This window comes from Oryctolagus cuniculus, chromosome X, assembly GCF_964237555.1.
Source record: "Oryctolagus cuniculus chromosome X, mOryCun1.1, whole genome shotgun sequence".
NCBI lineage: Eukaryota > Metazoa > Chordata > Mammalia > Lagomorpha > Leporidae > Oryctolagus > Oryctolagus cuniculus.
This window is the reverse complement of record NC_091453.1, coordinates 66,847,116-66,862,694: the sequence shown is the minus strand read 5'-3', so window position 1 is coordinate 66,862,694 and position 15,579 is coordinate 66,847,116. Positions and strand designations below refer to the sequence as shown.

At 34.0% G+C, this 15,579-nt stretch overlaps 1 protein-coding gene across 3 annotated transcripts in view; it reads right to left on the bottom strand.

The window, feature by feature from the left end:
* Positions 1-15,579, bottom strand: part of RPS6KA6 (ribosomal protein S6 kinase A6) — a 144,974-nt gene that overhangs the window by 50,008 nt on the left and 79,387 nt on the right. For all 3 annotated transcript variants that reach the window (XM_070066736.1, XM_070066734.1, XM_070066735.1), the window contains 9 exons: positions 14,499-14,641; positions 11,928-11,998; positions 11,597-11,685; positions 9,329-9,387; positions 6,412-6,514; positions 5,672-5,802; positions 5,171-5,293; positions 4,574-4,663; positions 3,725-3,883 (listed from right to left, as the gene is read on the bottom strand). In XM_070066736.1, coding sequence (XP_069922837.1) covers positions 3,725-3,883; positions 4,574-4,663; positions 5,171-5,293; positions 5,672-5,802; positions 6,412-6,514; positions 9,329-9,387; positions 11,597-11,685; positions 11,928-11,998; positions 14,499-14,641 — 968 coding nt within the window. The remainder of the gene's footprint in view (positions 1-3,724; positions 3,884-4,573; positions 4,664-5,170; positions 5,294-5,671; positions 5,803-6,411; positions 6,515-9,328; positions 9,388-11,596; positions 11,686-11,927; positions 11,999-14,498; positions 14,642-15,579) is intronic.

The window sequence follows — 15,579 nt, the reverse complement described above, 5'->3', positions numbered from 1 at the left end:
CAAGTCCTTGGGCCCTGCACCCGCATGGGAGACCTGGAAGAAGCTCCTGGCTCCTGGCTTCAAATCGGCATAGCTCCGGCTGTTGCAGCCAATTGGGGAGTGAATCAGTGGATGGAAGATTCTCTCTCTCTCTCTAACTCTTTGAAATAAAATAAATAATTATTTTAAAAAAGGAAGAATGCTTATTCTTTGCTCAAAAAATCTAGTTATCCTTTACTTTAAAAAAACTGACAAAGATAATTAAGGAACTAAATCATCATAAAACTATTATTTTGTTACTGTAAAATTTATTTGAAAAAACTGAGAATGTATTCTATTATATCACAACAAAAATTAAGTTAATTTCTATTAATTTTAAGAAGGGACCACAGAATTTTCATTGTGTCAAATCTGAACTGTTGTTTTTTTTAAATATTTGTAGTTAAGAGGGTATGTCTGCACTACTACAACTGATTCAAACTTAAATTTTTAAAATTGCTACTCTGTTTCCTTCTAAAACTATACATAAAACTGACTTTTGAAACTCATTTAATTTGCCTTCATTTTGAAGTAAGTGAAATAACAAGCCTGCCCCTCTACCACAAAATATATTATATTAATAATTCACATTTTTTTTTGGACAGGCAGAGTTAGACAGTGAGACAGAGAGAGAGAGAGAAAGAGAGAAAGGTCTTCCTTTTCCGTTGGTTCACCCCCCAAAGTGGCCGCTACGGCCGGCGTGCCACACTGATCCGAAGCCAGGAGCCAGGTGCTTCCTCCTGGTCTCCCATGCAGGTGCAGGGGCCAAGCACTTGGGCCATCCTCCACTGCCTTCCCGGGCCACAGCAGAGAGCTGGACTGGAAGAGGAGCAACCAGGACAGAATCCGGTGCCCCGACCGGGACTAGAACCCGGGGTGCTGGTGCCGCAGGCCGAGGATTAGCCAAGTGAGCTGTGGCACCTGCCAATAATTTATATTTTTAGAATTAAACTCTTGTCCTGACTGTTGATGTACAATGTAATACTTTATCCCTTTTAGTATTTTCTCTTTGTTTTGTTCTAGTACTATTGGTTGAACTCTGTGATTAACACACAATTATTCTTAGGTGTTTAAATTTTAACTGAAAAATGATCCCTGTTAAATATAAGAGTGGGAATAAGAGAGGGAGGAGATGTACAATTTGGGACATGCTCAATCGGACTTGCCCAAATGGTGGAGTTAGAATCATGCCAGGGGATCCCAATACAATCCCATCAAGGTGGCATGTACCAATGCCATCTCACTAGTCCAAGTGATCAATTTCAGTTCACAATTCATCACATTGATAGGTCTAAGAGTCAAAGGGATCACACAAACAAGTCTAGTGTCTGCTAATACTAGCTGATAGAATCAAAAAAGGAGAGAACAATCCCTCATGGGAAGCGGGATACACAGCAGACTCATAGAATGGCAGATGTCCTAAATAGCACTCTGGCCTCAGAATCAGCCCTTAAGGCATTCGGATATGGCTGAAGAGCCCATGAGAGTATTTTAGGCATGGAAAGCCAAGACACCCTGGAAAAAAAAAATTGGAAGATCTAAATGGAAGATCTCTGTGAGTGAGATCCCAGTGGAAAGAATGGGGCCATCAAAGAAGGAGGTACCTTTCTCTGAAGGGAGGAGAGAACTTCCACTTTGACTATGACCCTGTCGGAATAAGATTGAAGTCGGCAAACTCAAAAGCTTCCATAGCCTTGGCAACTCATGACTAGAGCCTGGGGAGATTACTGATGCCATAAACAAGAGTGTCAAATTGTTAAGTCAACAACAGGAGTCCCTGTGTACTTACTTCTCATGTGGGATCTGTCCTTAGTGTGTTTTCCAATGCGAAGTAATTGCTATAACTAGTACTGAAACAGTATTTTACACTTTGTGTTTCTGTGTGGGTGCAAACTGATGAAATCTTTACTTAATATATACTAAATCAATCTTCTGTACATAAAGATAATTGAAAATGAATCTTGATGTGAATGGAATGGGAGAGGGAATGGGAGATGGGAGGGGTGTGAGTGGGAGGGAAATTATGGGCGGGGGGAGCCATTGTAATCCATAAACTGTACTTTGGAAATTTATATTTACTAAATAAAAAACAAAAAAAATTTTCTTACTATAATTGAGGGAGGGGGGTTGCCAAGAGTCAAGATTTATAGTCCTCAAACAAGCTCATTAGAAAATGGACAATAGGTCTAAACAGACAATTATCAAAACAAAAGCAAGACATATGAATGGTTAACAGGTACATGAAAAAATGTTCAGTATCAATAATCATCAGGGAAACGCAAATTAAAACTACACTGTGATACCACCACACTCTAGTAAGACTGGCCATTATTGAAAAGACAAAAAAAAAAAAAAAAGACACGCACTGAGCTGGTAATGCCAACATCCCATATGAGTAACCAGCTCAAGTTCTGGCTGCTCTACTACTGACCCAGCTTCCTGCTAATGCACCTGGGAAGGCAGTGTATGATGGCCCCAGCACTTGGGCTGCTGGCACATGTGTGAGAGACCTGGATAGAGTTCCTGGTTCCTGGCTTCAGCCTGGCCCACAGCTAGCTGTTGCAACCATCAAGAGAGCCAACCAGCAGATGGAAGATGCCTCTCTCTCTCTCTGAATCTCTACCTTTCAAATAAATATTTTGTAAAAAGACAAAAAACAACAAGTGTTGAAAAGGATGTGGAGAAAAAGGAAACCTTGCATACTCTTGGTGGGAATGTAAAATAGTATACTCATTGTGAAAAATGCAATGATATAGAGGTTTCTCAAGAAACCATGAACATAACTACCATATGATATAGCCATCTCACTTCTGTGTATATACCCAAGAGAAATGAAATCCAGCTGTCAAAGAGACATCTGTACTCCCATTATTATTAGCACTATCCACAATAGCCAGGAAGCAGAAACGATCTAAGTGCATTATCAACCAATGAATGGATAAAAAAAATGTAGTACATATAAGTAATGAAATATTCCTCAGCCATAAAAAGGGATGAAATCTTGTCATTTGCAACAACACAATGGAACTGGAGGTTATTATGTTAAGTGAAATATGTTAAGCTCAAAAATACAAATATTACATGATCTCACTCCTATGAGGAATCTGACCAAAACTATGGGTGATCTCATGGAAGCTAAAAATACAATTGTAGTTACCAGAGACTGAGGAGGGAAGCAGTGCAGGAGGGACTGGGAAAGGCTGATTGACAGGATCTAGGCTATTGCTACACAGGAATAAAACCTGTGTTAAATTTTTTAAATGAAGAATGTTTTAAAAAGATTTACAGTCTTTATATATAGTTTGAATAATACCCACAATATGTCCTTAGATAATACTTTTATGCTTCATTCTCAAGTTTGATTAGGTTTAGTAGCTTCCAACTCAAGGTTAGATACATTAAAATAATTCAAACCACTTTTAAAACTAATATGCCACAATCGCTTCTTGGCTTTTATCTAAGATCAAGTGTAGTAAAACTAATACGCCACTAGGCCAGGGCCACCAGGCAGAGGGAATTAATAAAGCATTAGCCAATTTCCTGAATCCATAGCTTTTACTATATTAATAGCTTTATTAGGATATTCCCTAAGAAAATACATAAATGAAAGAAAAAGCAATTCATTGCAGATGGCATCATCTCCTATATATAATTTTATTAAGATGTAAGTCCCAGAAGCAAAAGAAATAATACAATTACAACTTACTCCTTGACAATGAAGATAGTCAACTGTCTTAGTTATTACATACAGTACATCACTAGCTTCCTGTTCTGAGAAACTTTTTTGTTTGAGAATACGATCCAGGAGTTCTCCTCCTTTCATCAAATCTGTAACAAGGTATATGTATCTACCATCATCAAAGACCTAAAAAAGATATTTTCAAAACATAATTATTTAAAAATTTACAATTCTAAAATGTTCAAAATACTTTGCCTTTCCAGTCAACATCTCATATTTAAAAGAAGACACTGCTCCTTTCCTACTAATGTAGTAAGGCTATACTGAAGGTTGAATCAGTTAATCTCCTACATGTCCTCGAAGATCATGCTCAACATACATTTTTATTAAATTTCAAAGATATAGGTTATAGTCTATCAAAAGACATGAATAAAAGAATAGAATGCTGTGCCTCTCAAATGACATCAGTATCATTTTTACTGTATTATAGTTACTTTATTTCTCTAACAGTTACCTTCTTTCTGAAATAAATATATTATTTGTTAATTAATACCTCCTCTAAGTCCATTATCTGATATAGTATCTGAAATGTTTGTTAATTAATATGTATAGGAAGGAGATTAAATAAGAGAAATATTTACACCCTTTTCATGCAGGGTCAGGATATATGAGATTATATATTTATCACATATACACATACACTCACACATATATACACACAGAATTGCAAGAAAAAGCTGCATTGGCAAATTTTAGGATGTTGAGATTTTGTGGCATGAAATTAAAAATACCACAGAATCAAATGCAACAAATAAGATAAAGTTCCAAGTCATAACTTCAGCAGGTTAACTGACACCCAGATTTAAAAATACCTACATCCTTTAAAGTAATAATGTTTGGATGCTGTCCATAGCGCATCAGAATCTCAATTTCTTCTGATGGGTCTCGTTTACTTTTGTCAATGATCTAAGACCAAGAAGAGAAAAGTCTCAGACAACAAAAAATTATTTTCTTTATCTATAAAGGATTTAAATATGGTTATACATTAAACAAATACTTAAAAACCCAAAAAACAATGCTTACCTCATTATTTTAATGTTTAACAATTTCTTATAACTGAAACTTAATAGAAAAAATAAACAAGAGTACTTTAACATTATGTTCCATATCACTAAAATTGTACTACATGATAATGTGATCCAAATGTGATTATAATTCTCACAATTGGTCAATCTTAACATATTACATTAAAGAGAAACCATTCAAAAGCAAAAAATTCATTTAATACACTGATCCTCTAAAACAAAGCCTTGAAAAGAAACTCGAAATGAAAATATTAAGTCTTAAAATGAAAATATTAAGTCTTAGAGTTCTTCCCCATCATATCTTTCCCATCTCCACTGTAAATATATTTACCTGCACTTTAAATTAAATACATAAAAAGCAAATTAAAATTAGTCTTAGAGACAATACCTTCACTGCAAATTCCATGTTGGTAGTTTTATGTACACATCGCTTGCAAACGGAATAGGAGCCAACACCGATATCCTCTTTCAATTCATACACTTCACCAAATTGTGCAGCATTTCCATTTATCTGGTATTTTTTATAAAAATAAAATACTAAAGATAATGACATTTCACATTTTCTATTTTATCCTAAATATATATTTCTCTTGAATCTTAAAAAAACCATTCTAAATTTTTGTTAATATTTATAAATGGTTTATGGCAATTATGAGCCAATCCTAAACTGTAGGCTTTCTGGATCTCCAAAGTCAGTATAATAAATTGATAGCGTATAAACTGGCCAAATATTTTCTTGCCAAAACAGACCACATAAATATAATTAAAGTTACTACTCCTTTTTTCCAAAACATATAAAGTAACAATCACTTTTTAAAAAGCTACTGAAAATTTATTAGAAATAACTGGAAGAAATAATTATCCCCAAACGTGCTTAAGTGGAATTTACCTGAACAATTGGTAATACATTTGCACTTGTGATAGGAGTTATTTTATATTCTTCTGCAATAGACGTTGCAACAAAGCTGAATCCTTTGAAGAGTTGATGAGCATTTGCACTGGCTGGTAAACCAGGAGAATCTAATTTCAAAATAATTATATTTAATTAGAACTACACAAAAATCTATGATATACAATGTCAGAATTCAAATATAGAATAAATCATTAAATGTCACCATATAATATATATTTGATTTATTATACACTGTCTCCCACCACTAGTATCCATGATCCATATGCTAAGTAATTTCTTTCTGTTCTGTCCACTACTGCATCCTTATTATTCAGTACATAGCAGTCATTCACCATCTGCTGAATGACTGTATAAAACTGATGCCACTAGAAGTAAAACCACATTAAATTCGAAACCATAAGTGTCAGAGTAATAACTTTCATATTTTGTCCCCTGCCCTGAAAATCATTAGAATGTCAACGAACATATAAAACAGGAAAAAAATAATCTAACTACTCTTTATCCTAGTTCCTGCTTCTCTGATAAACAGTTCACATTTAAAGCCTCCACTTGACAGATGCTCAGGCAATACTATACATAGGATCCACAATTCCAGAAAAAGCAAACCAATCCTCTGCAAACCTGCCATTCTTTTAGTTTTCTCTTAGGAAAAAAGTTACTTGTTTTAACCACCTACTGGAATAAGAGCCCTGATTTTAAACATAAACACACATTACCTTTAGGTGTTTTTGCAGTAAATTCAGGATCAAAACAAAAAGTATCATCTGGTTTTCCAGAAGCAGGTTTGAAAGGAGGTTGAACTTCTCTTTTATATAATTTCTAGAAGCAACAGGGAACACCAAAAGATATTAATGACTGAAAAACTATTAAACATACTGAGCATCCATAATCCAAAAATTCAAAATTCAAAGTGCTCCAAAATATGAAACTTTTTGAACATTGACAAGATATCCAAAGTGGAAAATTCCACACCTGATGGCATGTGATGGGCTGCAGTCAAAACACAGGTACACTATAAATATGGTATAAAATTAACTTCAGGCTATATATGCAAGGTATATATGAAACCAATTAATTTTGTTTTGACCTGGGTGCCTTCCCAACATATCTCATTTGATATATACAAATATTCCAATATCCAAAAGCCAAAGCACTTGTGGGTCCTAAGCTTTTCAGATAAAATATTCAATGAGTAATTTTTAAGGGAAAGCAGAATATAACATGCAATCTTTAAGAAGACTCACAATCTCATAAAAGAAATTTCAATATGCTTCAGATATCTGTTATCCAAATTCTAAAAATCTGAGACAATGTCCAAATTCTAATGAGGCCAGGAAACACAGCAATGATACAAACTGCATTCATAAGAAATAATGATGTTCAATTTTGGCTACCAAAAACTGATCTGAATTCTAACTGGTATTATAACCATATAAATTATATCACAATGTTCCCATGCAAAAATGATGTTCAAGAGTTTAAAAACCAATAGACTGATCTTAAGGAGTATACAAAGGAATCTTCAAAGAAGATTTTTCAAAGACAATAATGCATTATAAAAAAAAATTGTGGGGCCGGCGCCGCGGCTCAATAGGCTAATCCTCCGCCTGCAGTGCCAGCACCTTGGGTTCTAGTCCCGGTCAGGGCGCCAGATTCTGTCCCGGTTGCCCCTCTTCCAGGCCAGCTCTCTGCTGTGGCACGGGAAGGCAGTGGAGGATGGCCCAAGTCCTTGGGCCCTGCACCCCATGGGAGACCAGGAGAAACACCTGGATCCTGGCTTTGGATCAGCGCGATGCGCTGGCCGTAGCGTGCCAGCCGCGGTGGCTATTGGAGGGTGAACCAACGGCAAAAAGGAAGACCTTTCTCTCTGTCTCTCTCTCTCTCACTGTCCACTCTGCCTGTCAAAAAAAAATGTGAATGGATTTCAAAATATTTTTGCACCAAAATAAACCTGTCTTTAAATTCCAATTTTCAAGATTTTTAAATTAAATTTTATTTGAAAGCAGAGAGAAAAAGGGAGAAATTTTGATATACTTGATTTACTTATTTTCTTATTTATTTGAAAGGCAGAGAGAGAGAAAGGTCCTATATGCTGCTTTACTCTCCAAATGCCCACAATGTCCAGGGCTGGGTTAAAGCCTAAAGATGGGAAGATAATTCAGGCTTCCCACTTGGGTGGCAGGAGTTACATTGCTTGAGCATCACTACTCCCTCCCAACGTATGCATTATCAGGAAGTCAGAGAAAGGAATAGAAGTAGGGAACAGTAGACCTCAGGTACCCCAATATAGGATGTGGGCATCTTAACAACCATGCTAAACCATGAACTTTTTAAAGTATCTCATATTTCATTTTAAAATATTTTTGAATAAAAACATAAATATATTGCTTTGGGCTCCTATCATGGCATCAAAAATTTAGTTTGTTTAAAAATCTAACTCACTAATATCTGCATTTTTGAAAGACACAGAAAATATACAAAAACATGCTTTTTGTAGAAACCTACATTTTTAAATCTCCCCATAGCAGGGAAAAATTAAGAGGGAGTTAATTTAAAAATTTTAATTTATTTAAATAAGTGCAATAAATTAATAAGTTAAATAAGTATATAATTTGTTATTTTAAATAAAACAATGACCATAAGTGGTTTAGATATAGCAATGATGGAAAAATTATTTCTCATTTATCTAGATAAGGGGAAAGGAAGAAAAGCAAAGCATTTGGAAAAAATGAAAAAAGGATACAAGGACACAAAGAGAGTTGTACACAGATTTGACAAAGGGGAGGCTCCTATGTGTCATGCCCACCTTTTTAGGGTATTGAGTAATGGTTTAAGCCATATTACAGTTTTATAATCATAAAAAATAAAATACTGTCTACTAAAACTCGTTATACAAGCCAGATAAAATAATTTGATAAGTACACAAGCCAGGTAAAAAAATTTGATCAGTAAATAGCAGTTCTCTGCTGTGCCCTCAAAATCAAAATAGAATTTTATACTGTTGAAAAAAATTTCAATACCAATCAGAACTAGGTAACTGAAAATGTTTAACTATGATGATGAACACACAAAATATATAAAGCTGTAATATAAAACAAACAACAAAAAGATAAGCTCTATTAAGAAAAGCCCATTAGTCTGAGAATAGCAACTAAGAAAATCCTATACAAGACTTGGTAGAATTTTGCAATGTTTCAGTTTTCATGTACTCTCAACATTTACTGAACTACACAGAAAGATACCCACTTCTTAATAAATTTAGTTTATTCTAACACATAACAACATTGAAATTAAATAACATCTTAGACTCTTTACAATTAATTTCCTATAAGAATATGCTTATCACTCATATGCTTTCCTCATTCTCTTCTTGCTCTTCACTGCTCAACCTAGAATGGGTCATAATATTAACCATACTTAACAGGTAAAAAACGAGAATAATAATTATTAGTTTTCTACATATTTTGTGGTACAAGGTAACTGACATGATATGCTGCACTTATAAATAAAAATTTCGCACTTAATATAAAACAAATGGATTAAATTTAGCAGAAAAATCCATATATTACCATTTACTCTTCAGGTTTCTGCTCATTTTAATATATTCAATAACAAATTTTCTACTCAACTTACATTCCAGTCAATATTTGCAAAAAAAAGGTGTCTTTTTATTTCTTCAACTCCTTCTGAACCTAAAAAATGGAAATAATATTTTATTGGTATAATTTTGTTTCATCTTGCTACCTGGCTTCCAGGCTGCCATCTATAAACAGGAATGCACACATCCTATAGGTTCCTCCAAGTGAAAAGTCTATGATTTCTTGTTTGGCACTTTGTTAATTGGTCCTTTAGCTTTAGAATTTGAAAAAGAATTAAAGAGAAGGAATTCTCTCAAATTCCTTCTATAAAGCCAGCATCATCTTACTTCCTAAACCAGAAAAAGATAAAATAGAGAAAGAGAACTATAGACCAATACCCCTGATGAACATAGACACAAAAATCCTCAACAAAATAATAGGCAATCGAATCCAACAACACACAGAAAGATCATTCATTTGGACCCAGTGGGTTTTATCCCTGGTATGCAGGGATGGTTCAACATTCACATCAATAAATGTGATACATTACATTAACAAACTGAAGAATAAAAATCATATGATTATTTTAACAGATATAGAGAAAACATTTGATAAAATACAACATCCTTTCATGATGAAAACCTTAAGCAAATTGAGTATACCAGGAGCATTCCTCAACACAATCAAGGCAATTTATGACAAACCCAGAGCCAGCATCTTTCTCAATGCGGGAAAGTTGGAAGCATCCCCTTCTAAGATCCGGAAACAGACAAGGATGCCCACTCTCTCTTACTATTTAATATAATCCTAGAAGTTTAGCCAGAGCCATTAGGCAAGAAAATAAATCAAAGGCATAAAATTGGAAAGGAAGAAGTCAAACTATCCCTATTCACAGATGACATAATTCCATATATAGGAGATCCTAAAGACTCCACTAAGAGATTATTTGAACTCATAAAAGAGTTTGGTAAAGAGGCAGGACATAAAATTTATACACAAAAATCAATAGCCTCTGTATACACAGACAATTCCATGGCTGAGAAAGAACTTCTAAGATCAATCCCATTCACAATAGCTACAAAAAAATTAAATACCTCGGAATAAATTTAACCAAAGAAGTCAATGATTACTATGATGAAAATTATAAAACATTAAAGAAAGAAGTATAAGAAGACACTAAAAATAGAAAAAAACTTCCATGTTCTTGGATTGGAAGAATTAATATTATCAAAATGTCCATACTTTGGAAAGCAATTTACATATTCAATGTGATCCGAATCAAAATACCAAGGACATTCTTCTCAGATCTAGAAAAAATGACCCTAAAATTCCTATGGAAACATGAAAAGCTGATGTTCATATTGAACTACTCAGGATATCATAAAATACTATAGTGTCTCCCATGTCAAATCTTTTTAAAGATTCATTTAGTTCTTTATTTGAAAAGCAGAGCAACACACATACACACACACACACACACACACACAAAAAGACAGTGGGGGAGAGAGAGAAATCTTCCATTTGTTGGTTCATTCCTCAAGTGGCCACAACAGCCAGGTTTAGTTTGGGCCAAAGCCAGGAGCCAGGGACTCCATTGGATCTCCCATATGAGTAGCAGGGGCCCAAGTACTTGGGCTATCTTGTGCTGCCTTCCTTCCCAGGCACAATAGCAGGAAGCTGGATCAGAAGCAGAATAGCCAGGACTCAAAATGGCACTCCAGTGTGGGATACCAGCATTACAAAGCAGCAGCTTAAACCACTATGCCTCAGCAGCCCCGATATTAAAATGTAAGTGAATTTTCTTAATAATTCAACTTATGACCTTGTATTTATATGCCATATCAAAAAGTACAAAGGAATAAACTGACTGAAATTTTAATACAAGTGGATAAATAGGATAGTAGAATCACATCTAAAACCAGGGTAAGACTACAAGAAAGTGGTCAAACAATAAGCAGTTAATAAATATAATATGAGTATTTACTTTTAAGAATATTTGAAAGAACAAAATAATTATCTTCAAATATCTGAAAGAATAATCTCTACAAAGTAGAATTCCATGAATCATTTCAAAACATGTACTCCAGATTATATACATAATGATATATATTAAGGAAAATTTTTGATTAAGTAGACCATTCAATTTTTCAATCACAGATATAATAGAATTCACTGTTTCAGGAGTGTACATACAAAATGTAAAATTTTAAGTATAACTATACATAGTAGTAAATGAATTTAAATGAAACAGAAAATATAAAAATGTAATTATCCTCCAAAAATACACTGTATATTTTTACAAAGGCTAAGAAAATAAAAATACCCAATCTATTTGCTGGATTCCTTTTGAATAGCATCCTTAGAAGACTCTGTGCTTCAGCACTAAGAAACTGAGGCATTCCAAGTTTTGCTCTGGAAAAGAGATTTTAGAAAAATTTCTCTTAAATCTAGGTGCATTTCAAAGTTGACAAATCTAAAAAAAAAAAAATAAAGTGCTTTTATAACAGCAAATAATGTCCCCTATATGGCAGGAGAAGGAAAAATACAGTGTTAAAAACTATGTTCATTTGTGTAAATTTAAAACCACATTATGTTTCTCAAAACTGAAAGCAAGGGATTTTCTCCAAAAAGTAAAAGATAGTATTTACACTTACTTTAATATCATATTCATGGTCTCGTTTCTGTCTTTACCTTGAAATGGCAGAGTACCAGTAAGCATTTCAAACTAAAAAAAAAAAAAAAAAAAGCCTACAGTCAATTTAGCACAAGTTAGAATATAATGAAATTGTTCAGAAAAAAACTGAGACTTGTACTACATGATCATCAAACATGAAGGATTCAAATGATAGGGGATCAAAACAGAACCAAAAAACTAGGTGACTTACACAAAGAAAGACACACACACACACACACACACACACACCAGCTGCACTGATAGGGGAAATGTAACAGACAAAAACCAACCATTACCTTTTTCTTTTCTGATTTGGCTAAGTTCCCAAAGTCAAAGCAATTTGAAAATACACACAAGGAATTTTCTTTGAAAACAAAGATATGTTTCAAAAGCAAGCATTAAACAATAAAGAGAAAAGAAAAATACGTGCCAAACCATTTCAATTCATACATGCCCAAGAAAGATTTAATCCATCTCATTCCTCTCACTCTTCCCACTCCCCCCTGCCAAAACAGGAACCAATAAGACAGGTAGGACAAGAGGCAGCACACATACATACACGCACACATACACATGTATGACAATATCCTTAAAAAATTAAGACAGGTGTACATAGCATAAGGAAAAGATTTTCCCAAAGAGACTTAATTGTAATGCATCTAACTAGAACATTAAGCGATGATATAAAAAGACTAGGTTTAAAAATAAAGATCATTATAGTTCACTGAAAAGTTTTTACATCTCTAATATTTAAATCTCAGAAAGCCTCAAAAAAGTAGTTTTTGCTTTAGTTTTCTGCTCATTTACATGAAATCCCAATCTCAGATACCTTATCCTTCCAATTCTTCCATACCCTCATGAATCTCAAATATTCCAATCCAGCCTCAATCTCTCTCAAACTCCACTGTTTCCTCCCAAATCTACAGTAACGGTTCACCCTTGGGAACTAGATGGCTAGTAGTGTAAGAAGGGAGAGAAAGAAGAGCAGAAGGACAGAATATGGAAATCATATCTTCCCCCTAGGTATAGGTGGTATAGCTGAGTGAATGTGTGTGTGTGTACACATGTACACACATAACAAAGAACATGTATATATCTAAGCATGTATATTAAATAAGTCCAAATTATTCTGATTTTCCTCTCCACTGTCCCTCCTAATTTATCATCATACACGAGTTAATAACCTAAAGTAACTTATAGCTCAGGTTAAAACTAAATTCTCTCCTTACTTCCAAAACCAGTTGTCCTAGTTATTTATCTCTTTTCTATTCATCGCTCATTCTTTTAATCCCCTGAAGTTCATAAACTTTAGAGGCATTACCTTTGACCGTTACCCTCTGTTTCATCTGTATCATTTAATCTACTAAGGTTGGTCACTACTTCCTTTTCAATATCTTTAACACTGCCTCTTTTATATTCTATAATGTCAATGTTTGCAAGACCTTTTTGATATCCTGGTTTCTGGTTTCTTCCATTTTCAATCCATTTTTGTTATGCTATCAATGCTAATCTTCCCAAAATACAATTTTTCTCTAAGTACCATTGTATTTAAGAATCTATAATATACTACTACCAAAAAAAAATCACAAGCATAAACTCATAGTTTTACAGCTTCACTTCCTCCACATTCTCTTTCTCTCTCCACTACTCTGGTTAAACTGGTTCTCCAAGCCTTTGTTAATATGACTGCAATACTCTCCTTCTTGTCATACAACTATTTAAATTTTATCTATCTTTCATGCCTTACTTTAAATTCTACCTCCTCCATTTTTCCTACATCAACTTATCTAGTCTCCCCTTTACTTCTAATGGTACCTCTAGTCAGTTTTTTGTTTTGTTTTGTTTTTAGCAATTCCAATTGTTTTCCCAACCAGATTGTATACCTTCTTGGGTCACAGAAAATGCCAAATCCTGTATTTGAAATGGTCCTCACACAAGCACCTTCCCCAAATGCCTGGTTTATAATAAGCACTTATGTGTCATACAATGTGTCATTCAGTAACAAATGGGCAAAATGGATTATAAGACTTGATAAACAAATTATATCGGATTCAGTATTTTTCATCTATCATCCTACTTAATACAGAAAATTCTATGCTTAATCTCACACCAAATTAGTCTATACTTATTAAGAATCTACTAACTGTTCACTATGCTAGGTACTGTTGAGATTAAAAATACAGTAGAAGACATGATCCCTTTCCTCAAGAGGTTTACAATCTTTCTAGGACATGCTTGAAACAATTTGTCAATAAGACAGTATATGCTTAGGTGCTAAATTCTGAGACACCTACAATATCATATAACTACCAAACAGTATTCTGAAATCTAGATTCTGGCAGACTTATTTCTTATATGAATAGTTCTTTTTATAGAACTTCTATCATTTACCCTTTTACTAACAACTTTGAATAAAATTTGAACACCAAAACCTTAATTTTTCAATTTTAATCATGAATTATCAGAAATCCTTCTATCTGACATATCCCCAAAATTAATTAAAATAAAATTCTAAATAATATTAAGCACGTATTGCTACAATGCTGCTTACCATAAGTACACCATATGACCACCAATCAGCACTCTGGGAATGGCCTCTCCTATTTACTACTTCAGGAGCCATATACTCTACTGTACCACAAAATGAGTAAGCCTTCTTTTCTTGATCTACTGACTCTTTGCTGAGTCCAAAATCTGTAATGGTTTTGCAAAAAAAAAAAAAAAAAATCTGAAAAACTTCAGAAAATAGAAAACACCAAAACAGACAAAATAATGCATTAAACATTAAAATGACTTATGGATAGCCTAAGAAAGTTCCTGTAACACCAATAAAAGACAAGGGCCTGCATTTCATAACGATATGATATTCTATAAGCATTGAAAAACTATTCAGTTAAATCTCATCCTCAAAATTCATGCTTTCAGAATGGTAACAGAATATTATGCAACAGTTCTAAGGGAATAGGAACTAAATTAAAGATGCATATTGTTCTAAATTTTAAAATTTAGAGTAAGACAAAACAGCAAGTAAATTAAAGATGCATATTCTGAATTTTAAAATTTAAAGTAAGACAAAACGGAGTAACTTTTACATTTTAAAATAAAATAGTAAATTTTGCTTTGGCTTTGGTGAGTCTGCTTTTTCTTTAAAGATCTCAAATAGCTAAAGATAGAAATATATAAAAATCAATCTTAGGGCCAGCACTGTGGTATAGCAAGTATACAAATGTGGTGTAGCCTGCAGCACTGGCATCCCAAATGGGCACCAGTTCAAGTTCCGGCAGCTCTATTTCTGACCAACTCCCTTCTAATACACCTGGGAAAGCAGTGAAGATGGCCCAAGTGTTTGGGCCTCTATACCCACGTGGGAGACCAGGATGAAGTTCCTGGCTCCTGGCTTTGGTCTGGCCTAGCCATGGCTGTTGCAACCATTTGGGGAGTAAACCAGCAGATGGAAGACCTCTCTCTTTGCCTCTGCCTCTACCTCTCTGTAACACTTTCAAATAAATAAATAAATCTTTAGCAAATAAATAAATAAATATATCAGTCTTTTATGTACTACTAAGGAACAGCTGGAAGTTGAAATATAAAAAACTTCATTTATAACACCTTCAGAAAGATCACACAATACA